This window comes from Montipora capricornis, chromosome 2, assembly GCF_036669925.1.
Source record: "Montipora capricornis isolate CH-2021 chromosome 2, ASM3666992v2, whole genome shotgun sequence".
NCBI classification, from domain to species: Eukaryota; Metazoa; Cnidaria; class Anthozoa; order Scleractinia; family Acroporidae; genus Montipora; species Montipora capricornis.
Window position 1 is genome coordinate 65,954,730 of NC_090884.1, and position 18,191 is coordinate 65,972,920.

Genomic DNA, 18,191 nt, shown 5'->3' on the forward strand with positions numbered 1-18,191 from the left:
TCCTGAATCAATGAACGCTTCTCATCAGTCTGACACTTATTTGTTATGGTACTAAGATCTCTCCTACAACGGACCATGGTGCTCCATCATTTGTTCTACATATTTCTACCTTCTGAGCTAAACGTACACGTCCCGATGAAGACTTACATCAATCGAGGTGTAAAAATTTCATGTCTTGTAGAGCTGGCCTATCCAGATGACCCTTCGAACATACTCAATCGTACAGCCAGAGTTTGGTCAGGGTTTCTGGGCCTGTTTTAAATGCTGTAGTATTCTGTCCCAATTAGGGAAACTTGAGACAGGCAGGGAGCAGCCAAAAGTGACCCCACCCTAGAATTCAAAGGGAGCATTTCTTTCCTGTGATATCAATGGTGTTAAGTCTCAAGCTTTATTGCACACAGGTAGAAGCTACAATAATTATTATTAGTGAGTGTCCATACCATCATGCCAAGACCCAAACAAGCAAACTTGAAACTCAGGCCTTTCCTGGGTGCCAACAACCAACCACTAGGTGTTGTTGGAGAAACAGAGGTGACACACCAGATGGGTGGAGGTCAGAGTGCAGCACAGGGTGCTAGTGTGTCACAAGTGTTGATTGGTGTCGATTTTCTCATGGCTCACAAATGTATAACAACTTTGACATTCAGACTGTCTATAGGAAAGAAGGTCCCAGTAAATGATGATTGGTGGCCTTGACAAAGTATACAGGATTACTGCGGCCAAAACCACCACATAATGTCCAAATATGGTAGCAGATATTTCTTGTGAGGTTCGGCAGGGTGCGTGGTCTAGATGACCGTGTGGGTGTTCTTGAACCATCAGTCAAGTTTCTGAAAGATACCCTGAGGGGGGACCTTGCGAATTGCAGTGACTCTCAAGGATGACCGAATCTCAGTTTGTTTGTTTAAGCATCTTGACAAGCATCTCAAAATTTACAAATGCATTTATAGGAGACCTTCACCCATTAAGGCGTGACAAAAAACTACCAGGAGAAAATCCAGAGATGAAAAGCAATGTGGATATGGGTTACAAAGTTTTATCTGTTCCTGAGAATGAGGGAAAGATTTCAGGTGCCAAACTTTGTATTGCAGTATTTGTTGATGACTCTAACAACCACAAGGTTTCAATGGAAGAGCTGTTTCCCATAAGCAGTGGTTCCATTCTAAGCAAGGAGAGACGTTGGCCCTATGAGATCATCTCTTGCTTATGTGGATTGCATTTCAAAGGGGCCCTGGGATTTGGGTACTGCAAAGGGAGCCTGACACACCAGGCTGACCCCACCTAATCCAGGTACCAACTTGAAGAGAGTCCCCTCCCACAAGAGAAGGGAAATGCGCTGCCAAGTGAATGGAATGCTTATGCACAGATCATAGAACCATTGGAATCTCGATGGTCCTCTCAAGTGATTCTTGTAGCAAAGCCTAATGATTCACAATGCTTTTGTGTGGACTTTTGTGCCCTTAACTTTATAACCAAGCATACACTCCTCCATGCTGTGTTTTTTCACCATGATCTCTTCAGGGAAAACTGGCAAATAGATGTGGCAGAGAAAGACCAGGAGAAACCAGCATTCGCTACCCCAGGTGGCCTTTATCAATTCCGCAGCTGAGCTTTGGCCTCACCAATGCACTTGCATGCTTTATGTGTGTCATGCACTGTTTCCTCAAGGGTTTATGCTGGTCGGACTGTCTAGTGTATCTAGACGACATTATTCTCTTTGGCGAACATTACAGGAACATAGGGAGACGTTGCCACTTGGCCTCTCGCATTTGTCTGAGGCAGGCTAGGTATTCTTTGACAAATTTGGCATTTCTTGCCTTGTGAGGCTCATCTTGCATTTTACCATTGCCTTATCCTGTCCTTAATTGATGGTTGCTGTGTAATATGGGGCAACTGATATTGGATCATCACTATGAAGCACCTTTGTTACCCTTATTCTTGGAACTTGGATGGCTTCCAATTCACGAACAACTTAAATTCTTGCAAGCTGTTACTATTTTCAAAGCTCTACATGTAAATGGGCTTTCACCAAGCTTTATTACTGATTTGCTACGTCCTTTCAACAAAGTACACAACATTAACATGCATGGATGTACAAAGAATTTGAAACTTCCGAAAGTAAACACCAACTTTGGCAAATGCACCTTTGCTTTTGTGGCTTCTTCTCAATGCAACCTACTACCTGTTAATGTTAAAAACTATTCCTCACTTTCATCTTTCAGAAAGAACTCTATAACAATGGCTTTTTCAAAGCTTAGAGACAAAGAGACATTTCAACATTTTTTTTAATGTCTATTATTTGATAATTTGTACATATGCATTTGTATTTATATATAGTTTTACTTGTAAGCAATTTTCTTTTTAGTTAGTGTCTTTCTACAGTACATATTTATAGGTTTCTTTATACTCAACTGTGGTGCCTAGATGAAAATTACTTGTGTAATTCTAGCTACCCTGCTTAAATAAAGTGCTATTATTATTATTATTATTATTCTAATAAGTAGTTTCTTTGAAATACATTTTAAGATAAAAACTAGCAATAAAATTTTACGACGTTTCGATCTCGCTGAGATCATTTTCAAGTTTTAAAAAATGAATAAAACTTTGCATAAATTATAAGAAGTAAAATTACACGTGAGAATATGAAAAGCGATAAAAATGTGGAAACATGCAGTAAGCGTTACAAAAGGTAAGTGATAAAAACTAAAAAAGGCTAGATAACAATAGGACAAAAAGTTTCACAAAAGAATATATGAAATACTCCGAGCTACAAAAATAACTTTGCACGGATGGAGTCAGACTGCGTGTTCAAAGTTGGCTTTAGTTCTTTTATAAAAAGCATCTCATAAATTAAGCAGTCAAATTTGCTCTGGCACTTCCGTAAGATCTATTGTTATCTAGCCTTTTTTTATTTTTTATCACCTACCTTCTGTAATGCTTAGTACATGTTTCCACATTTTTATCGCTTTTCATATTCTCACGTGTAATTTTACTTCTTATATGCAAAGGTTTATTCATTTTTTTAAACTTGAAAATGATCTCAGCGAGATCGAAATGTCGTAAAATTTTATCGCTAGTTTTTATCTTAAAATTATTGTTATTATTATTATTATTATTATTATTATTATTAAATGCAAGCTATTGTCAGAACAGGTGGTTGTGTTGGGTCATGTTGTGAGTCGGGACAACATATCTGCTGACCCAGAGAAGTTACAAGTCATATATCTAGGAGTGGCAAGTCCCAGTTGATGAGAGCCAATTGAAAACATTCTTGGGAACAACTGGCTACTATCAGCATTTTGTGCCAAATTACATGACCATTGCATCCCCTCTGCACAGAGCAGCCCAAAATTTTAGATTGACAGTGGAGTGGAAAGAAGCCTTCCTTGACATAAAACCTAAATCGACAAATTGCTCCCATCCTTGAGTCCCCCCTGGTAAACTTACCATTTCTCCTGGACACTGATCCCAGTGATGATGGACTAGGAGCAGTGTTGTTGCAGGTTCAGGGCAGGAAGGAACATGTCACAGCATATGCAGCGCAAGCACTATCAAAGGCTGAAAGGAACTTAGCATCACCCGTGAGGAACTTTTTTGACCCTGGTTTGGGGATCTGAACACTTTTAGGTATACCTTTATAGGAAGCCTTTTCTGGTCCAGACTGATCACAGTGCTCTGCAATGGCTAAGGAGCATTTAAAATCCCAAGGGTCAAGTAGCTAGATGGTTTGAATGGCTTTGAAGTGAAACATCCATCTGGTCACTTGCATAGGAATGCAGATGGACTTTCCCGCTTCCATGGGATGGAATTGATGACACAGAACCCACATTGATTCAGTCGGTGAACATGGAACCCCTGTCAAAGGACAGTATACTTGCAGCCTATAACTGAGATCATCTCCTGTTACAAGTGGTGATGTGGCTTACAGCTGAGATGCCCTAGAAGAGAGGTGGAAGAAGGAGGGGGGAAGGGGGTGGGATGTAAGCTCCTATGTTTTTGGTCACAATGAGGCAGACTTTTTGTTAGGAATAGTTTTGTATTTAGGCGTTGGGATCATGAAGTGACGGGTCAAGGGATTTATTAACTACTCTGCTTGCCTGAAAGTCTTTTGCCACAGGTGTTGTGTGCCCCTCCTGACAACCCCTTAACAACCCATCTTGGCATAGCCGAAAATTTTATTGGCATGACATGCGAGAAGATGTGGAAAAGTCACATCAGAAAGTGTATTCCATTCGCTGAGGTCAACAACCATTCCAAGTTGCCAAGAGCCCTTCTTATCAATATCAAATTTGGTCACCCATTACAAAGGGTGGCCATAGACATTGTTGGCTGAACTCCAAAATCTAGTTCTGATCATGAGTGGTTGCTGGTGGTATCTGATCACTTTACTAAATTTTTTGAATTCAAAGCTTTTCCAGCGAGAAACACTTCAGTAGTCATCCTAGCGAAGAAAGTAATGGATGAGTATATATGCTGATTTGGGTGTTTTGAAAGCTTACACTCCAATCAGGGAGCCAATGTGGATGGAGCTGTCTTTACAGGACTGTGTGACCGTATTGATGCGGCAAAAACACGAACAACACCATTCCATCTGCAGGGAGATAGACAAGTGGAGAGATGAAACGAATTAAGTTTGAAAGTCCCCCCAGTAGTGGAGCTCTGTGCTCTGTGCTCTGTGGGGATACCCTGCCCAAAGGGGCAAAGTTTATCAATAAAATAGTAAATCTAAAGCGAGTGCAGCGATCTCAGAGCTTCTTACAACACTTAGTGCCATGGTCAGCAGTTACGTGAGGGAGACGAATCTGGTGCAGGTATCGAAACCAGGCCAGGACAAGACGAAAGAAGTTAGTGAAACCTAGGTGTGGCCCTTGAAAGGTCATGAAAGCTCTGTCTCATGTTACATACCACATACAAGAGGAGAGGAGGAAGCCGGAATTACATCGTCAAATAAAGGTGGTTCACTTCAACTATTTGAAGCCTTGCTTTACACCACCTAAATTCCAGGAGAAATCTTCCCAGGGAATCACCCCTAGATATTTGAAAGACTGTTGTGAACAGAAACTCCTAAAGGTTTGAGATGACCGGTTCACGTGCCATTTACAGCCGATACTGGGAAGGTAGCATTGGAATGGTTGGAATCTCCTGTTTACCCCGTCTTAGCGGACTCTTTCCCCTAAGGAACAGGAAATGTGTGATGCCCTAAGCCCCTCTTCATAACCTGTGGAGGCATGTTGTTCGTCAGAGGCTCATATGGCGAATGATGAATCTTGCCTTGAAATGGATCAGACTCTGGTGAGACTGAAACGAGAACAAAAAGAGCCCATCACTCCATCAGGCTCAAAGGCTATATTGTTAGAACAGTGGTAGTTTGCCCAACTTGATGCTTGAACTTAGTTGGAACATTTGCATGCTATTGGGAAACTCTTAGTTTTTGGTCTGACCTTATGCGGCAGGGGTTAGTGTAGTGCGGGCCCTAAGCGGATTTGGGTGCGTCTGACATGGGTAGTGCGTTTGCATTCGGAACTTGTGTAGTTTGTGTTTATGTAGATTTGTTTCTCAAAAACCATCTTGTGTTGTTATTTGTGTTACACGTTCAAAACACCATCCTTGATTCTCAGCTATGGGGAACTGCAACTGAACTTACAATTGAAGTATTTTGGAATTGTCTACATTCTGACTCAGTGGCATTCGCTTACAAAAATGTCTTTCATTAAATGAATTCGAAAATTCCTGCTTACAGTACTTGGATTTGAGGATGTTTATGTTGTCGCCCACTCATTAATATTAACTTGAGTAATCACAAGAGAGGATGAGGAGAAAAAACATCCCCACCCCCCATGATAGTCTTTTTCAATCTATTTAAAGCATTGCGCCGTGCTGTAAAAGTTATTTTCATTTTAATGAAATAAGTACAACTAACCAATCGGTCATCTTCCTTAAAATATCCTTGCATCATGACCACAGGGTAAATTTATATAAAATTATCATTGGAAGAGGCCCATGTATAGTGGATGTGTTCTCTCCCCTCATCTTCTCTTGGTAATCATTATTATCATACCCTTTTGTTTGTTTTATTTTTGTAACTATATAACATTTGTTCGTTGAATGTCTAATGATCTAATGGCATATTGTATTGATGAGTTTTCTTTTATCTTAATTTTGTGTCCTATAAGTTTACCGGTACTTTGTCATTACACTACAAGTCTCGATTAGCATTTCTACAGTCGTTTGTCGTGGAAATATTAGACAAGCCTTACCTGTAAGGTGAAGTTTGATTGTCATTCTGCCAAATCCCAGGTGACTTCAGTTGGTGAGGGTTGACATGAGATGCACACATGCCGCCAAGGATAATCAGACTTTTAAAGGTTGTTGACACGTTTATGAAGATACAAACAAATACAGCTGCAAAAGAACAACAGGTGGTGGGAAGAACAGTAACTGTGAGGGAGGGCATGTTAACCCACACTGAGTCACCCGGTATTTGGTAGAATCACAATCAAACTCCACCTTACAGGTGAGACTAGTTTAATTTTTTAATTCTGCCCAATCCTGGTAACGTCACGTCCGGTTAACATGAGATTTTACAACATTAAGGTGACTGAACACAGTTTTTAAGCACTTATGCTAGGATTTCTGCCATATTTATGCAGTTTGAGCCTGGAAGCTCAAACTTTGTCATTGATAAGTGCCACCACGAAAGTTTATATTTTTGACAGTCAATGTGCTCTGCAGGCTGTTGTCATGGTAATGCACCTAGAATAAAACAAGGCCTAAAGGATGCTTATTCCTCATTTATGCCAAATTCAATCATTAGTTTTTATGCAGCATTTGCCCACTTAAAATAGTAGAAATAAGGTACGTTTAACAGCTGTTATCAGAGAATTTCAACTGACGGATTTGTCACAATTCTCTGATAGACACTTCAGTTTTCCAATTTTTTTTACATAGACGAGTTGATTGTTGTGGGAACTATTTTAATTCCAAATTTCTGCAAAATCTAATGAGGGGCTTGCGAGAATTTGGTAAAACAGCCAGCAGCTGTTGGTCTCAAATGTTTGAACTAATGTGCATGCACAGCATTTTGCTGGGTTCCTCTGAAAGATTTTCACTTGTAAAACGTAGTGGAAGCGAATTTACACCAAATTTCCAAGACCATAGCAAGAAGGAGAAAAAAACCTTTTTGCATACTCGTCTTATTTGGTTTGTTTTCAAAAAATTCTGCGCCGGTCTTCAATGAATACCATTGACCGAAGAAAAACTGTGTTCAGCCACTTTAAACATGGACATAACTATCCCAATCAACAAAACACAATTTATTTTAGCACAGCTCCAGCAAAGCTATTTCGAGCAATAACGGGTTTGTTATAGAAATTCTGAAACTTTGATTCTCCGGACCATCCGATGTGTTTCAGGATTTCATCAGTGGGAATGAACTGACTTGCTTTTGATGTAGCTGCTGATCTAGTGCTATTAGCTTTGTACTTTGCTGTATCCACTCCACTTGCTTCCAGAACAGTTTGAATCCATTGCCCAATCTCACTCGTTCCAATGTGCTGATATAGCTTGACATATGAAAGGAGCAGATGGCCATTGCCATGGTCACGAACGTTATGCCAGATGCAGGACAAATAATAATCTTCATAGCATAAACCCTCAGAAATGACTGTGTTTGACACCTCTGTCCTGAAGTTAAAACTAGCAAGATAACCAGAGAAGGTCAGTTCTTTGAGAGAGAGAGCTTGTCCAGAACACACAACAGTTCCACATATTCTACTCTACGTTTGGTTAGCCACAGTGTAGTGACAACCAGGAAATTCAGGAAATTTGGGGCGCAGGGATGGCACAGTGGTGAGAGCACTCGCCTCCCACCAATGTGGCCCAGGTTCGATTTCTCGACTCGGCGTCATATGTGGGTTGAGTTTGTTGGTTCTCTACTCTGCACGGAGAGGTTTTCTCCGGGTACTCCGGTTTCCCCTCTCCTCAAAAACCAACATTTGACTTGTTGTGTTAATTGTTAATTTCACTTTACAGTGTCCCCAATTAGTGCTCCAGCGCTAAATCTACTAGACACTTAAATAAAGTTCCTTTCCTTTAAATACCCCATTAGGTAGCTTGAGAAGTGCTGAGCAAGCTGTATCAATGGTCGAGTATGACAGTTGGTTAATATGTGAGTTGACAGTTGGATGCGGGGGATAAGTTATCTCTTGTAGACCAAATGCATAGCATTTGCGGATGTGAACATCATACTGTTTTCGCGTGTTTGGTCTCCAAGAGGACATAAGCACGTTGGCAATCTCGCCTGGAATGATGTACTCAATGAACTGTCGCCCGACACCTTGCATGGCAGAAGTTGCAGTTTCAGGCTCAAAAGGGTGAGCCTCCCCAGGTACTGGATGACACAGTACCTTCTTGATTCCTTAGTAGGTTCTGGGCACATCCACAAGGAGACTCGGAAAATTGGTGAACCTTGTGTGGTCCAAAGTGGTACAATGAAGATTGCTGTTGCTTGTTCCAGAACCAGCTTCTGGAGGAATCTGCCAACCGGACAAAAGAGTGGGAAAATGTAACTGTTAGGGAACTGTGTCCAATTCACAGAGAAAGCATCCACATGCATATGGGTCTTGCTTTCTGGAAGCATACTTTAGGGGCTAGTTTAATGGTTGATTGTACTTGCAAATAGGTCAATCTGGGGGACACCAAAAAACCCACATCATTTTTTTCAAACAGCCCGCGATTCTGTTCCCACTCTATTCCATCTTTAAATGGGCACGACAGAGAGTCTGCAGTTACATTTAACTGCCCTGGTTGATGTGCAGCGGAAAGGCAATTATGCCTCTTAACGGCCCATAACCAAATTTCCTTAGCATTGCCATTGCATTCCTTGTTCCTGCACCCCCAATTGCTGTAGGAAATTGCACTCGTGGTGTCAGATGTGCTGACTGGACATTGATCCGTGTAAGGATATAAGCTCCAGCTTCACTGAGAGCAGTTAAAAAAGTATTGACATGAAATTCAGTTTTTGCCTTGGACAAGAGATCCTGGGTTTGGCTTTGGTAGGTTATGGCACCCCAGCCCATTTGTGAAGCATCTGTTGTTAATGTGATATTTGGGGTACCCTGCTGGTCAACAACCCGGAATGTTGTGGGGGCTGAGATGACCCACCACTCTAATTCACCAATTCTGTCAGCAGACAGGGACATGTTCACATTGAAATTCCCTTGGGCAGATTTTAGTGCTAATTCTTTGTCTCATTCCAAGTGCCTATAATACAGGGGACCAAATTCCACCCCAGGGAAAGTTGACGCTAAAGTTCCTATCAAAGAGGCAACTTAACGGATTGAGAATTCCAGGGCACGCAAAGCTTTCAGGCACAAACGAACGACCTTGTCAGTATCCTTTGAGGTTCAGTTCAACAGAAACCCCAAGAATTGTAGGCACTGCATAGGGTGAAAAACAGACTTGTCGCGTGAATTTCAAAACCCAGTCGAGTAAGCAACTGGGCAGCATGTAAGGTAGCTTCACGGCAGTCCTTCTCAGAGTCCTCCATGCAAAAAGAATCGTCAATATACCCTCAATAATTATATCCGTACTGGGTGTGTAGGCTAGAAAAACTGGTTTCAACACCGCGGTAAAGATGCGAGGACTACTTCTCAATACCATTTATTGGGCACAAAACTGGAACAGAAGATCCCTCCATGCAAACGTGAGGTATTTGCTGAAGCTAAGCGATGTAGGGATAGAATAGTAGGCATTACGTTGGCCTATAGGAGACATAAAACACCCAGGTTTCATCAACCTTATGGCAGATTCAAGGGTATCCATCTTGAACTTACGGTAGGTCACTGCTTGATTTAGGGACTTCAAGTGAAAATATAACTATAAACACAAGGTTCCTTTTTTTAAATTTGGAATATTGCAGAGACAGTCTCTTCTGTTTCCGATTGACGCCGTTCAATGATTCGCTTCCCTAGAAAATCATTAATTTCTGCATCAATAGCTTTTTTCTCAGTAATAGACAATCTTTCTGTAGAGCCTAGTTGCTTTGCTCACTTTATCAATCTCTTTGCCATACTCATCTCCAAATAATGCACTTGTTATCGCTGTGGTTTGGTTACAAAGGGCGAAAAACGGGGCCTCCAGGTCTGGTTTCAGAGATTCTCCGAGACGAACATTCAGTTTCTGGTTCCCCATCAGTGCTAGAACAAGAACGTTTGCGAGTATAGCCTTTAACTCGTCTGATGCTTTTTCACAGGCCTTGATAGTGGCATAGATTGAGAAAATAAGTAATTGTTAAGCTTTCTGAAGAGCCTTATCTGTGGATTTGGTACTTGGATACAACTAATTCCAAATAACTCCGCTGTTCACTTTTGGGCATACTTACAATCTGCAATTTGCTGGTCTTGGGTATGTCTCGACCACCTTCTGTAGCTCCTCCTCTGTACACTTGTTTTGTCAGTTGTCGAGAACTCCTCTGATAAGTTGTCAAAAAAAGACTTAGGGGTATCGCCCAAGTAATTTGCAAGACAACCAGTGAGCGACCATAAAAGCTCTGAACTTCACGGCTTCTCAGTGTGTACTGATTATCCACGGTGCATGTGTGCATCTCATGTTAACCGGAAGTGACGTCACCAGGAATGTATATTGTAAGCTTAAATTTGTTTTTAAAATCAAGATTGATCGTGAAGTTTGCTTATACATTTTTTGAAGGGTTTTAGACAGGCTTATAATTTGGGGCCTAATGTCTTCGGGGAACATATAAGCAGACGTACTTTTTACTTACAGAAAAAGTGCATGGGTCTATCACAACCTGGAGAAGGGTGGTAGTGTATGGTAATTGCCTAAGGGGGTTGAATAGGGATCTAAATTCAAAAAGGTGCTCTGGGAGAGCCATTCTTGTTATTCTAGGTCAATCATTCACCTATTCTAGTTAAACAAAAAGAACCATTTATTTAGAGTTTATTAGGCAGTCTCCTTGGTTAACTACATCTGTAGCTATGAAGAGGTTGTTCGGTAATACAAAGTAGCTGATGCACAAAGCCACATTGCATGAATTCCTTATCTTTTGCATTTATTCTTGTAGAGGCATCTGAACGAAAATCATAATTATTGTGAGAGAGAAGCCATTGCGGAGGAAAACATGAATGTAGCGAATTTTAATTTCCTGTTGTCGTCTCTGATAAAAAGTCTTGTCATAAACAAGAATTAGCCTGTCAAACAATCGTAATTCACTTTCATGAATAAAGAAAAATGACTTTCGTGGCTTTTAATAATAAAGGCAAAATGAACAAACTTATATAACCAAGTAAAAGGAAACTGACTTCATTATCTTGGGTGGGAATTAGCAAACATAGAAGCTCTTACCTCTAAAAGACAGGGTTCTGGTATCCTGTGAAGTTTCATTCTTATGACCAAAAATTGATGCCTGGTTGTTCCTTTAGGTACCCTGTTTGGAACCAGAGCGTCCACCTGACCACACTTTTCTAAATGAGCAGATGTTTAACCTGGCGGGAATTGCAGAACACTCTGGTGTGAATGTACGAACAGAAGGTCATGATTCTGCTCATGAGGACTGCAGACCACAGGGTGCTGGTGTAGCAGAGGCTGCTGAGAATATGCAAGCTCAACAACCAACTTTTGATGTTTCCAGAGAAGAATTTGAGAGGCTGAAGAGGCGGCTTGAGGAAATGCGTGCACAGCTTAATTATGCACTGAACATTGAGCAACAGGCACGTGAACAAGAGGTAAGGATTGATTGATTGCTTGCTTGAGGCATAAAGAGCTTTTCTCGTATTTTAGGTTAATTTTTGATCTTGCATGATTTGTCTCAAGTAGTGCATTTGACTTGGACTTGCCTCAGGTGTTGTTCTGTGGCTCACTGATGCATTCACCCACCAGTACTTCATAGACTTCTGTTTGAAATCTCCCAGTCTGAAATGTCAGCTGTTGTTCAACCCTAACCTAGCGGGACATTGGTTTTTGCTCGTCCTTGGCTCCTGAAGATTAAGGTGAAGAAACGGCCGACATTTTAGACAAGTTGTTGAAATTCCAACTGAATGAATGTACGCTTCTTATTGATCTGACGCTTGTTTCTTATGCTTCTACGATCTGTCCTACAACAGTGCTTCATCGTTTGTTCATTTGTTGTAAAAGCAGGTGTGTGGAAAACGAAGACCGTTGACGAAAGTCCTGGAAAACGAAAACCCTCCAGAAAAAAAAAACATTTAACAGTAAATAGCAATTGTGAATTATCGCAAGGTTTTCGTTTTTGTTCGTCGTTTTTCATCGTGCAGGCCTTGATGCATAGAAAACGAACTGATCACGTACAGTAGTATTTCAACTGCAATGACTTACCTTCCGTTCTAAACAACGAGAATGATGTTATTTGCTATTTCTTCTTGGATGTGTTATTCTATATGGGGGTCTTGGTTTTCCTGGTCTTCGGGTTTCCACACACCTATCAACCGTTGTGTTGACCTCCATTTTTCTGAATCACTCTGAGGATGGGCGAACCCTGCCAGTACCTTTCCCTTTGCTTTTGTGTGGGGTGCCCCACCACAAAGTGAAGGGGAAGTTCCTGGGAACGAGGTTTAACGCTCAAACATCGGCTTTTTAGTCCCTCGACACTGTTATATATACTTTTATCAACTCTTTTAATGAAGAAGTGTTATTTTGATATTTAATGGCCCAGAGGTACTGTTATAAAGTAAAATTATAAAAGGTCGTAGGGAAACTGTAGTGACCTGTTGATCCCAGCTCCCATGAGGAGTTTTGTTCAAAAAGCTTGTCACATGCTTGTCAGTTGTTCAGTTCCTGAGCAAGGATATTTTGTTGTGTCCCGAGACGCATGGTTCCCTATTAGGTTTTTGTAAGGGCAAATGTGATCATCATCATTAAGACTTTCATTGGCATTGTTTATGTGCTGTTTTGATCATGATGTTTTGTAGGATGGATCAATTCGTTTTCATTTTACACTCTTTCCTTGATAGCGTACTCAAAAAACATTCGCCAAGGGAAAACTCTGTGAATTTGTCAATAAAGTTTAAAGGGTCGAAATCGATGTGCTTAATTTGTCAACCGTTTTACCATAGGTGGTTGTTCAGAGGAACAGGTGTGATTGTTACCGTGACGAGTACGTAGCTGAACTACAGCGCGTTTGTGATGAGATGATGAGAGAAACATAGAAGTAGCCCTCCTCCAGAGGCAACTTGATCATCTGAAGGCTAGCTATGCTGCCTTGGAAGCGCGGGTTAGACGTTTGGAGGGTCAGTGACGTCCTCAAAATTCAGATGCCTTCAGACCTGATCATCAAGTGAAAGCTGTCCATGATCATTGCGACCGATTGACTGTAGGTTCAGAGTGAAAGAGGCATTGTAGTTCTATCCGTAGAACAGTTGCATCGAGCTAGGAATTAAGACGCAATTGATTTGCGATACCATTTCAACGGAAAAAATAATGACGAAAAACATCTTGAGTTCATTTCCAAAGGTTACTGTTAAGGGAAACATTCATTTTTTACACGAGGCGGTGGGACGGAGGAATCCCTATGAATGTGAATGTAAAATCTCCCGGCCCTCCATTTATACTTTTTCTTAACAGATGTGATCCTTCCCTATGAGGGACTTAAATTTATGGTGACCTCCCCACTCCGCCACTCCGCCTCCCCCCCAAGCGGGTTGTAATCATGGTTTCACAATCTCGTTTTTCATTAGACACCTGTTTGCTTAAACGCAACTTCAAATTGTCCACTCTTCTGCCGTAACCGTTTACCCTACCTCGTACAGGCAACCAATCTTTCTCTTCACTTCCTCTTTTAAACATTTGAGTCATTTTCGTCTGAGTCGCTTGCATCCCCAAATTCGAAGTAGTAATTCATTTTCACTTTCTCAGCCATCGCTGATACTGACATCATCTTCTGTTCCGGTGGTTTCCACTGCTGCAGTTTCAGCAGCATTTAGTGTCAAGATCCTTTAACATTAACCTTTGCTTATGTGAGGTGGCAGAGGGTTACGTTTTTCTGATTTGGACATTTTTCTTCGTTCCCAGCTAGCAGAGATCTCTTTTCCTTTTGCGTTCGCTGGGCTGACGATTACGGGAGAAGAGACCTCTGCCATGGGAGACAAAACTCACTTCGATGCAACCGCCGTACACAACCCTGGACGACACTCTTCAAAGCGCATGCTCCATGATATGTTTGCTGACTGTGACTTGAGCCCGCTGTGTCCCACGCATACTATACAGTAATTCCGCTGTTGTTAAGTAAGCAAACACAACGCGAAGTATCACGTGAGGATTCGGTCGCTAAATAACCACAGCGCATGCTCAACACGGTGAGTTTGGACCCATGGCAGAGGCCTCTTCTCTCGTACCTGTCAGCACAGCGGACGCAAAAGAAAAGAGACCTCTGCTAGCAGGGAATTTTCTCCTGGACATGTTGTGGTGAAAAGTATATTTGGTGAGCTCTGGAAACTTCAACTTTTTTACGTTACTCGATTTGTTTAGATCGTCCCAATTTCGTCATCTTTCTTTCCTGTCGCCTTTTCCACTTGATGCACTTTTTCCATATTGCAATATTCGTAAGGTGCTCAAGAGATTGTTTCGTTAGGTCAGGGTTGACACTAACAAATCTAAGCAAATGTTTCAATTATGTCATTATCAGCTCATTTGGTTGGATGAAAACTTAATGTGTCTCTCCTGAATTCCTCCAGCCCACACCCCTTCCCCCCTCCTCCTATTCCCTCCATCTATTAAATGAATGCATGATGCTCCCTAGGTGCGGGAAGGGTGAGGGAATGAACAATTCTGTTATGAAACTGTGCGTATATGGCTAATGTGTACTGTCCGGTGCCTTTTAATTTCATCCCATTTTCAACAGAAAATGCTGGTTATTAACTTTGCGGTTGTTGAACTTCTTTCAAGGGTTAGTGAATACTAGGTTTTCAAATTGGACACGATTAGAATTTTTTCCTTGTTTCGGAAGGAATGAGAACACATGTGATGAGTATCAACAATATTTGGAGTCACCGGCGATATTAACAGCGTAGAAATTCATGTAAATCCAAAGTAATTGAACAGTTTTGCAAAATTTAATAATTAAATCGTCAAACCCTCTGACCAGTCTGTTAAGCGGAATTTTATTATCAAGGTACATTTCCCGGTGGATTCCAGAGGATTTTAAGCTTACGTTGTTTTTATTTTAAAATATTTGTCACAGTATTCAAGGTCATAAATACTGAGTAAGGTTTTATGTTTCGTGAAGTCGTTATGTCCGAGAGAAATCCCTGTGGTCATGAAGAGCTGACCGTCGGTTAGTCGTGTACGTCACTATGGTTACGTTTACTAGCAAACATGCTCTAGCGAGGATCTTTGCTTTGCCCACGTTACTAAAACCGTCCAGGATGAGATACCGGTGTACAATTCAAAAATTTGTACCGTTGATAACCTAGTTGTTAAAGGGACTCTCGAATAATGGTTGGAGTGATAGAATAGTAGAATAGATTATTATTGTTATTATTATTGTCCTTCAGCCACCCATTGAAGAATTTGTACGTCATTCTTATAGAAATAAGTGAATTTTAATCACAGCTCTTTTACAAAAGGTAAGCTACAATGAAGTATTGTCATTAACGTTTTAAAGAGGCGGGTGTTCTTTATATCCCGTTTCGGGATTTAACAAGGGTTAATCAATAAACAACATTTTAAATGTGCAAACTTGTGCAGTTTGTGTTTTACTTCCTCTACTGACTCCCCTGCCAAAGAATTTCGGAATGAAACGTATACAACAAGATATCTCATTTTATTATTGAACTTTGATAAGACGATCTCTTCCAATTTGGTGGACTATCATAGTAGGGCGTACAGTTGGCTCATAGGGCTGACATTGATTTCCGAATGGTCATAAATGTTAATCCCTGTTGGGCAGGGTTAGTGTCTGATCGGGTGATCATCTAGGAGTAACCCTGGCCATACGCTCCCGGGAAGCAGGGTTGGCGTAGTGATGAGTGCACTCGCCTTCCAACAATGTGGCCTGGAGTCTAAGTAGGTTGAGTTTGTCAACTCGTGGACAAAATGTTGATCTCGTCGCGCTGTCCACTCATCGCGGCATTTCCCTGTGTCATCTCGTCGTGTCCTTATGCCATGTCGTCCATTCGTCTTCTCATCTCGTCTTTTTCACTCGTTGGTTTTTCCTCATCTTTCAGCTCGTCGTGTCCCCCGTCAACTCTTCGTGTCGTCTTTCAACTCGTCGCGTCTGGTATTTTTTACAGGTCACAGGCTAGGCCACAGGTCACAGGTCACAGGTCGTTGTTTTACCAATACAGAAAGTATCTTAAACATCCACAAAAGCTAACCCTAGGCCTAATTAGGCCTAGACAAAAGTTTTTAGGCCTAAGGTTAGCGTTTATGAATGCTTGGGATACTTTCTGTATCGGTAAAACAATGACCTGTGACCTGTCAGATATTTTTATAACTAGTATAAGCTTAACCAAAGATATTTATATAATAACCCCAATGGTGCAGGCATTTTGATTGATTCTCCATGATCCATTTAGATGACAGACGCATAGCTGATGTCATCATAAAAAAAAACTTTTACTTTTTTATTGCATAAAACAAATAGATTCCATGATGCCGTGCGTCTGTTCAGTAATAGATCACGGATGATGTCAAAATGAGGTTAGAACATCACTCGGCTATCACCTCGTGTGCAATATTTTTGTTCTTACCACATTTTGACGTCATCTGTGAACTGAACAGACTTACAGCCGCGGCTACACGAGCGATTTTTTGCTCGCGCTGGTGATGCGATTTTTTTAAACGTTGTCGCGTCGCCAGCGCGACATGAAAATCACACGTGTGGCCACCCTTGAACTGGCGACGTGACGGGTGAAAAAATCGCAAGAAAAAGTCGCCAGAGTTGAAACTTTCGCGACAAAATCGGAGAGATAGTTGCCCTTGTAGCCACCCTGCAACTTTTTTCCCGCGCTTGCGATGCGACTAAAGACTATTTAGCCAATGAAATTAAAGTAGGAATCTCTGTTTATAGTGCCCAGGTCTCTTGAAGTATGCGATTCGCGCGGCCTTCAATTTCGCCAAAAGTAGCCACCCTGGCGCGCAGGCGACGCGACAAAATCTGAAAAAAAATCGCATCACCGGCGCGAGACAAAAATCGCTCGTGTAGCCGCGGCTTACGGCAACATGGCTTTCTATTTGTTAAATTGTAAACCTCGGATAAAACTTTTACCAAACCTTCGTCTCTTTCGACCGCGCTACCTAATCTTTGGTTATTGCTAGTTTATGCTTTGAATAGTGACTTATCCAATCGATAAAACGATACGGTCTTTCAACGATTGGTGTCTACACGTCTTTAGTTTGAAAAGACGATTGCATGGTTCGCTTGCAAACGCCATTTATTAATCCCAATACGAGCGCGTAACTGATAAAGGAAACATACCTTAAGTTAGGCACAACTGACGCCTCTACCCTCGCAGATTACAAAATAGAGAGGAGATCTATGGGGGAGGGGACGAAAATGAGGTGAGTTTGAGTGTAGTCCTGAGAGGGGCTGTTTGTTGTTGACTGACGTTTCGGCAGCCTTAGTGGAAGTCATCTTTAGAGTCAAGGAAGGCTGGTGTTGGCCAGCCGAAATATTGTAACAACGCCTATATTCACCGGCGTTGTCTTGACCAACCTTTGCAGTATATTTTCTATTTTTAAAGTTTTTTGGTGTGGTCACGATCTATTTTGATGCAACGTAGAGCAAGTTTTGATCATACACGGTTTTTGCAGTGGTTTAGTCCTTAAAATTAGTTATATTTTTCAAAATCGTCGATCTGGATTGATCCGATCACCTTGCAATTTATAATGGGCATTGACATCAACACATGGAGAATGCACATTGGACTTTTTACTATAAATCTATCTATCGCAGGACTGGCATGACTTCCCGTCCAATCCAAACCTACGAACGGGGTATTACAAGATCTCTGGTCACTGTTGTTATCCTCACTATTTTGACTATTATTATCTTTCCTCCTTTTTATGCATTTCCGTTTTTATTAATTTTACACATCACGTAGCCTTTTTATGTCATTTTCATTAAATATAAATTTCTTGTAACGAGCGTTTATCCATTCAATAAACCTGAAGAAGGCTGGTGTTGGCCAGCCGAAATATTGTAACAACGCCTATATTCA

General features: G+C 41.3%; 1 protein-coding gene across 1 annotated transcript in view; it reads left to right on the forward strand.

Moving 5' to 3' along the window:
* Window positions 1–15,702, forward strand: part of LOC138031712 (uncharacterized) — a 38,719-nt gene extending 23,017 nt beyond the window's left edge. Inside the window, exons 7-8 of the mRNA XM_068879351.1 lie at window positions 11,439–11,741; window positions 13,089–15,702. Of these exons, the coding sequence (XP_068735452.1) occupies window positions 11,439–11,741; window positions 13,089–13,181 (396 nt within the window). The 3' untranslated portion in view covers window positions 13,182–15,702. The remainder of the gene's footprint in view (window positions 1–11,438; window positions 11,742–13,088) is intronic.
* The last annotated feature ends 2,489 nt before the right edge of the window (window positions 15,703–18,191 follow it).